This window comes from Sinocyclocheilus anshuiensis, unplaced genomic scaffold (genome assembly GCF_001515605.1).
Source record: "Sinocyclocheilus anshuiensis isolate Anshui unplaced genomic scaffold, SAMN03320099.WGS_v1.1 scaffold703, whole genome shotgun sequence".
In the NCBI taxonomy this organism is placed as follows: Eukaryota; Metazoa; Chordata; class Actinopteri; order Cypriniformes; family Cyprinidae; genus Sinocyclocheilus; species Sinocyclocheilus anshuiensis.
Window position 1 is genome coordinate 212,381 of NW_015551036.1, and position 9,022 is coordinate 221,402.

The window sequence follows — 9,022 nt, forward strand, 5'->3', positions numbered from 1 at the left end:
GGCATGCCTCCCTGGGAGCGGTCCTCGGAACAGCTCGGGCCTCCTGTAGCGAATCCATGCAAAAAATATCCATATTTCAACCATAATAAACACTTTTCTATCACTTCCACTACCTGTCATACGTGGAAGCAGTTCCGGCGGATGGCGTAGGACATCGGTGTTGTGTGATTAGTGACGAGCGCGGAGAGAGAACAAAACAAAACGCCGGTCATGAATTAGAAGTACAAACCGAGGATTTGCAAAGAAAAATGTCGGAGGATTTAGATATAAACCAAGAAGAGACTGGTTTTCCTTTGCTAAAGTAAGGAAACTTTGCTTCCTTTGCTCCTATAAACAAACGCGCTAGACTAGCATATCTCAGAGGCACGCGCGCTGCGCATACGTGCTGCGTCATCTGCCGGAACGGCTTCAGTGTATGACAGTCAGCAGAAGTGAGAGAAAAGTGTTTATTACGTTTGAAATACATTTTCTTCTTACAAAAACACATGGATTCGCTACAGGGGGCCTTTATTCACCCCACGGAGCCGTCTGCGGCACGTTTTATTATGAATGTGCGTGCTTTATTTGACGACTTGTGGACTGTTCAACTGCAACACCCGCTGACTGCAATGATAGAGCTTGAAATATCAAAGACCATTTTTAATATAACTCCGACTGGATTCGTTTGAAAGAAGAAAGTCATATACACCTAGGACACTTCGAGGGTAAGTAAAACACAAGCTAATTTTCATTTTTGGGTGAACTAACCTTTTAAGTCATGTGTTGTCTTGCATAAGGCAGCAAAAGAGCCAGGACAAAACAAAACAAAAACTGTACACAACGTTAGTGAATGTTTAAATATTTATTTACATTTTAATTACTCTCAATTAGTGCTGTCAAAAGATTAATCGCAATTAATCACATACAAAATAATATATATATATATATATAAAAAATACACATTATAAAAGTATATATAAATACACACACACACAGTGTATATTTTGAAAATATTTACATGTATATACATGTCTATTTATATTATAAATAAATATATTTAATATATAAACAACCTATTTTTTTTAAATATATACATGCATGTGTGTGTATTTATATATACATAATAAATATACATAGCATGCATACATATATTATGCAAACAAAAACTTTTATTTTGGATGCGATTAATCATGATTAATCGTTTGACAGCACTACTCTCAATTCAATCAAAACTATTTGAAGACATAAAATGTGCAAGTTTGATTTGCAAAACCTGATGATTATTTTCTCCAGCATGATTTGATAATGATCCAAAGAACATCTTGTGCTTCAATGGAGTCAAGAACATCTGACCGTCACATGATGAATCACATGATGTCAATAGCTGCATCCCAAATGATGCACTATATCAAATGACTTATTTCATTAGTGACCTACAGTTTTTTTTTGTTTTTTTTGACATTTTATTCATAGTTTGTTTTAAATGAATTCTAAAATGTTGTGTTTATTTTCCATGTTTAAGTAAAGTTTTCAGTCTATGTGATTTGTATATGAAACATTTTTGGTTGATTTAGCAATGAAAACCACAATATTAATTGTTATAAAATTGCTGTATAAAATTACTCATACTTACCAGGTTTCAGTTAGACTTTGAATGCAGGTGATTTGTATGTGAAATATTTGTTTGGTTGACTTTGCGAAGAAAAACACAATATTATGACATGTATTATTACAATATTGTTATTTAACTCTTTCCCCGCCAGCATTTTTTAGAAAAAAAGTTGCCAGTTACCGGCAGCATTTTTGACAATTTTCACAAAAAATTCATGGGACTATACTTTGTTGTATAAATATCGGAGCATGCAATATGTCAAAAGAAAGAACTGAGCCTCTGCTTTAAACAAAACAAACAAATAAAGTTTTATTCAAGCTTCATGCATTCTTTTTTATCAACATTTGAATGTGTGAACATTTGATTAAAAAAAAATCAACATTTTGAACAAAGACTATGTCCGGATCAGATTCAGAACGATAATCAGAACATATATGGAGTAGATCACTTCCATCAACACCTGAAAGCTTTCACGGCTCTATACCATTTTCTGGATCAATATTTCATTCGGTAACATTTGGCCATTTTGATTTATATGCTGTTTGTTTGAGCACGGTATTTTACATATGCATCTGCTTACATATGCCATTGCTTGTTTCTACTTCTTCGCCATGTTTTGATCCATGGATTCAGTATTCTTTCAGAAGATGTGTAATAGCACCTCCTAGCGTATAACAGTGAAAACACAGAAAGCTGGAGTATTCCATCAATGGCAGGGAAAGCATTAAAATTACTTATACTGTGAACTAAAGGTCTGGACAGATTTGCTGTTGTTTGGTGATTTTTTTGTTGGCGAAAATTGCGTCACTTTCATATGAATCCACATGAATTGGGAATTCTGCGTGGGATTGATATTTCGCAACAGGTTCAAGTCGTCATGCAAATTTGCTGCGTTGACCAATAGAAAACTGCTTGGTTTGAAAGTGACAACTATCTGAGCTCTGATTTATATAATCTCTACACTATTGACAACAGATAGTGTTCGTTTTTGTCCACAAGAAATCACAGAAATGTCTCCGTACCTTAAAGTTTGGTTGCCCTGCTCACTGCTAGTCCCGTGTGTGTTGTACAGGTAGCCAGAGAGCCATATTCAGACAGGCCATGAGACACTGGGAAAAACACACATGTGTGACGTTCATCGAGAGAACAACAGAAGAGAGCTACATCGTCTTCACCTACCGGCCGTGTGGGTAAGTGCAGTGTTGGGAAGGTTACTTTGGATATGTAATAGGTTACGGATTATAAGTTACCCTATTCAAAATGTAATGTCACGTAACGATTTCAATTTATTTTTTAAAGCAATGTAACTGATTGCATCTGGTTACTTTTTGATTACTTTTCTAAATTTCGAAAAAAAAATGTCTAACGTTCTCACTTTTCTAATGTTTTCAATCATTTTCAAACATTTAAACTATCCAGGGATAACCTTACAGTAGTACTCAACACTAATTACGTGCACTGCAAATTCAAACAAGAAAATCAATCAAAAGCATCACAATAGCATCGCTTAAAGGGTTAGTTCACCCAAAAATTAAACGATGAAATGGATAGTTCCGGTCCTTGATTCTGATTGGTTGAGCCGTGCTCGAAGCTGTTGTAAATTACTCTACAAACATACACCTTTGTTTACTTCTGTGTGTTGCTCGGCAACCACTTTGTTGCAACCACAACCGTTTCTGAGGAACTACATTGTTTGGTGGAAGAATACTGTTTTTATTAATATCATTACACTTTATTTGCTCTGTTTTATTTTGTGAAACCTTACTACGTATATGGAATAACCGTTTTATAAAAGCAATAAGCCCCGTGAAGCTGTGGTTTACAGTGAATTTATAACAGCTTAAGGGGGTTTTAGACACTCCACTTCACGTTGTGCCTAACAACGCCCCTTAGCTGTTATAAATTCACTGTAAACCACGGCTTTTTGGGGCTTATTGCTTTAATTAGCCCATGTTTTACTCACCCTCAACGCATCCTAGGTGTATATGACTTTATTCTTTCAGACAAATCCAATGGGAGTTATATTAAAAATTATCCTTGCTCTTCCAAACGTTAGAATGGGAGTAGGCGGGTGTTTATTTTTTTCAACAGTCCAGAAGACGTCAAATAAAACGCGCGCATCCGTAATCAAATGTGCCTCACACAGCTCCGGGGCCTGAATAAAGGCTTCCTGTAGCAAAAAAAAAAAATCATATTTAAAACGCTTTAAACACTTTTCTCTCACTTCCTCTAACAGTCATACGTGCAAGTTGTTCTGGCGGATGACGTAGGACGTATGCATCGCACACGCGCCTCTGAGATATCCTAGTCTCACGAGTTTGTTTACAGGAGCAAAGGAAGCAAAGTTTCCTGATACTTTATCAAAGGACAACCAGTCTCCTCTTGGCTTATATCGAAATCCTCCAACGTTATTTGTACTTCTAATTTGTGACCGGCGTTTTGTTTTGCTGTCTCTCTGCTGCACTTCTGCGTTCGTCACTAATCACCGGCGCTTACGCTACGCCTACGTCATCCGCCAGAACAGCTTCCACGTATGACAGTTAGCAGAAGTGAGAAAAAAGTATTTATAACATTATAAATATGGATATTTTTCTTACAAAAATGCATGCATTCGTTACAGGAGGCCTTTATTCATGCCCCGGAGCCGTGTGAGGCACGTTTTATTATGGATGCGCGCACTTTATTTGACATCTTTTCGACTGTTGAAAAAAAACATCCGCCTACTCCCATTCTAACGCTTGGAAGAGCAAGGATAATTTTTAATATAACTCCGACTGGATTCATATGAAAGAAGAAAGTCATATACACCTAGGATGCCCTGAGGGTGAGTAAAACATGGGCTGATTTTCATTTTTGGGTGATCTAACCCTTTAACTAAACAGCCTTTAAATGGGGGGAGGCATTGTGCACATCAAAACAATAAGGCAAAACAATAAAAATAATATTATTCAACATATCCTAGCTTTTTGCATAAAATATTCAGATGTAACCCCTTTTGTAATCGTTAACATTTTTATAAGTAACTATAATTTAATTACACATTTGTTCTCAGTAACTGTAATGGACTAGTTACATTTATTTTGTAATTAAATAACGCCATTACTCCCCAAAACTGGTTAAGTGTGCATGTTAGCGGATATGTGCGAGCTTCACAGGGGTGTGTATGTGTCGGTGTGTTAAAGTGAGAGAGAGTTTCTGCAGCAGGAGGACGAAACCTTTGACTCTTCCAGGAAGGAATCAAGCTCGCTTCTCTCGCTCATGTGGAGCGTGTGCTTTTCTTTCACTCTTCTTTCTTTTCAGTCTCTTCCTGATTTATCGCTCAAGTGGTTTTCCATCCGATCCGGATTTGTGTGTTTATGTGTGTGTGGGCTCTCGTGTCTTGACCTTGCAATTTCTCTATGCTTCGCTGAGGAAATACCAGCCGTTTGTGTCACACTGTTCGCCACGGGACTGTCGCCTGAACATGTATGTTTTAGTCGTGCACAATGGCTCCCCGTAGATGCTTCAGTGGCGTGGCAGAAGTTCAGAGCCCAGCTTGACGGTCACATCCGTTGGAGACAAATCAGTCCCCTGCTTCTGTCTTCTGGAAAACAGAATTTATTTTGCTCTTTTGAAATGCGCGGTTGATGAACGTTCACTACTCAAAGATCCTCCACAGACCACACGCAACATTTAGAGAAAGATGTGTCGTTTGAACATCTGCGTTTGAATATCAACACATATTCAGTGTTCAGCATCTCGGCCTGTTAGGACGAATTATTATACAATATGTTTATACATATGTATGATTATTGGTCATTTATAAAGTTGCTTCCATATGAAAATCTTAGTATCAAAAAGCCTGTTAATTTCTGAGGTGCGGAGAGAGGGTTGGAGGGTCATGTAAAACAAAACATTTTTGATGCAGGAAACCTTGATTATATACTTATGTATAATCGGCCAAAAAATGACAGAAGTGTAGAATATGACTTCTTGAATAACAATTATACTAACAAACAGTTAAAAAAGCTACAACTTGCACACTGAAGAAATAAAATATTGTTTAAAGGGTAAACTTACACAATCTGTTACCTTAAAAGTAGATCCCGTACTTCATTTAACATTGTTATTATGGCAAGGATACCCAGGGGGTGGCAAGGTGGGATTTTGTTGCATGTGTTGTAGTTGACTTTTTTTTTTTTTTTTTTTAAATCATGAAAAGTATAGACTGAGATTACTGAAGCTTCTAATTTAATGTCCTAATCTCAAAAAAAAGAAACATACTTCCCCAATAGAAAGAAACAAAATCCACTGATTGCTAACCCTGGAACATATAAAACTACTTACTTAATCGCAACGTTTAATCATTGCAGTTAATAGTGTTCACCGTCTGTTTGATTACGTGCAATTTGTAACTAACTGCATGATTCTTACTGTAAATTTCTGCCATAGTCTCCGCTATTAACCTACTCCTAACTATATTGTAGAAACTTAACATTTTCTGTAAAGTTGCTTTGCAACGATTGGTATCGTGAAAAGCGCTATACAAATGAACTTGAATTGAATTGAATTGATTGGATAGTTGATAAACAAATTAATAGTTTTTTTTTTCTTTTTTGCCCTCTATAAACTTTATAAAATTAAACCATAGACAAATTACATAAAAAATTACAAATGAAGAAGTTGTTAATATATATAACAACTTCTTAATTTGTAATTTTTTATGTAATTTGTCTATGGTTTAATTTTATAAACTTTATAGAGGGCAAAAAATAAAAAAAAACTTTTAACTTTATAGAGGGCAAAAAAAGAAAAAAAAAAACTTTATTAACTTTATTAATTTTACAAAAATGTAAGCTCATGTTTCTAAAGAGTTTTTGAAGAAATATCAACAATGTCTCTAAATTTGCTCAAATTCACTAAAATACTAAATTCTGCAATCAGGTTTTACTTCCACATTTATATTGATAATTTTGCTTTCTCACAGAACAAACACAAAACAAAACACTACTATGCAGGGTTAATATAGTACACTAAAGCTAAAATATTAATATTAATAAATATTTGTATTACTAAAAATGAAACGTTAACTGAAATACAATAAAATATATAAAAAACTTTAACTTTACTTTAGCTAGTTGTCTAAGCAAAATTAGCTTTTTCATGTAGCTTATCTTGATGTACTAAAATAACAGAAAGTATAAACTAAAGTAATTATAGTACTGCTATTATAACGTGAGAATAATGCTGATGTATTCAAAATGATACAAGATGATATTATTATGACAGTTTCATCATCTTTCAAAAACAGACGATCAGAGCTGTGCCATTCATATTCTGTTAGTCTGAGATGTAATAATAATAAACGACTGGCTCTACACTGGCTCAATTTATTGCTCCAAATGAATTTTCAGAGAAACAAAGCTGATCCCTGAAGTGAAATGTCTATTAAAGAGCAATAAATAACGTCTGTCGATCTGAGCGATGAAAGTTTCCTTTGGGAAATTATCCAGAGCATACAATGTCTCATACTGCCTAAATTTATAAGCGAGACGAACACAAAACCAAACCAACGATTTTCTCCATGAACTTGTTTACAAACGAAGAAAGAAAGTCATACTGACAGAGACAAATGTAACAGACTGTTTGCTTTCTCACTGTTTAAGCAGACGTGCCGTTGCGGTCGGGCAGCGAGGGGAAACTTCAGAAAATATAGCGCTGCGCAGGCTTTGCCAGGCATTTCGGTTCTGTGTGGAAGTACAGGGGGCCTTTATGTCCCACTGCAGGCCATGATGGGCACACAAACAGTGTGTGTGTGTGAGATGAAACATTAAGATTTTTCCCCTTTACATGCAACAGTATTTGCCAATGGGCAACCCATGCTTTGATGAGCCCCTGTGTGTGTGTGAGTGTGTGTGTTCAGGCGATTCCTGTCATTCTGTGCAAAGTTCAAGGCAGAGTTTCTGGAGCGAGCCGCTGGCTGCTCCGTAATTAAAGACTGATCTTTTGCACCCACACAGGCTGCACATGTGGCTTCGTATGTGTGTGTGCGCAGATCAGCAGTTTTCTCCCACATTTCCCAGCGCTTTGAGAAAGGGATCGTTTGATTGTGTGTTGGTGTGTGTCTCACCGCTGTGACTCCGCGCACAGACTCCCCTGTTTCTCTCTGGATTTTGCAACACGTAGCTCTAAGCAAACTTACAAAACAAACGATGCGTGACATTTTGTTCGAGTTCACGTTGTGTTCTGTTTCAGTTTGTGACTTCGCTTGCTTGTGTGTTGTTGAGAGGAGACATAAACATATTACATGATGCAAGATAAGAAGAATGTTTCAAACTAATTTAAAAGGGGAAAAGTCAATTATATTCTGGATAAAGAAATTAAGGCTTATTTTATTAGTATAATGTGAAAAATGTATATGGGTCAAAGACGTTAAGATGTCCGCATCAAAAGAAATTTACTAAAGTGATTTTATGTCCACACATTAAATGCAAGTAAAGTGTCTACTTTTAAGGTTTCAAATACGTTTTTGGAGAATAAAATGTCAAAATTTGGTTGAAATAATGTTACATTGTCATTCAGTGTAATACTTACAGTTATGTAAAAATTCAAACAACATGCTTATTCTGACCTGTACATATTAGAATATATAAAAGAATAAGTGAGCATATTAAGTTTTAAGTGAGTAAAACATTCTTACTGACAAATGGGCAAAACCCATAAAAAAGTTTTGAAAAAGATAGTGGCAAATTTAAAAAATGTAAAAATAACAACTAATTTGTATTTAGGGTGAAAGTAATTAGTTTTGTAATATGTCATAAATTGATTTTTGTTGTAAATATGCCTGACAAGATTGTTACACTGAATGACATTTTAGTGGGTCTCTTCTGTAAATAAGGGGGAAATGTATGATATTTATTTTTTTGCTCAGAAAAACAAAAACAAAAATACAATTACATTAAACAGAAAACTTAAAAAAAATGTTTTTTCTTTTTTTGGAAAAACAACAATTTAAAGCAGTATTGTTTTATGCTTAAACCCTTTTTCGTCTTTGATCCATATATTTATACATTGTAGTATTCCTTGTTTTACTAAATTTAATTTATGCAAAGTTTGTTGAAAGATATCAATTGTTGTTGTTGTTTTACAGTAATTTTTAATGGGAAATGTGCTTAATTGTCATGAAAATAATGAAAAAATATGAACGGTCCTAAAAATATTTAGTTTATATTTAGTGTGGTATTTTAGATTTATATTTACTGACATGTTTCATTTTCTTTATGATAAATATTATATTTAATATTTTTTTGTCTCTGACTTTAGGAATTCACAAATTTACAAATGATATAGCCAAAAAATGTCATTTTTAATAGTGTTTTACCCTCTATAATATAGTAAATATTTTAAGCACATTGTTGGAGTGTCTTTTATAAAATAAAAATAATAATACTA

At 34.8% G+C, this 9,022-nt stretch overlaps 1 protein-coding gene across 1 annotated transcript in view; it reads left to right on the top strand.

The window, feature by feature from the left end:
- Window positions 1–9,022, top strand: part of LOC107661342 (bone morphogenetic protein 1-like) — a 92,527-nt gene that overhangs the window by 34,665 nt on the left and 48,840 nt on the right. The window contains exon 4 of the mRNA XM_016450866.1: window positions 2,664–2,781. Coding sequence (XP_016306352.1) covers window positions 2,664–2,781 — 118 coding nt within the window. The remainder of the gene's footprint in view (window positions 1–2,663; window positions 2,782–9,022) is intronic.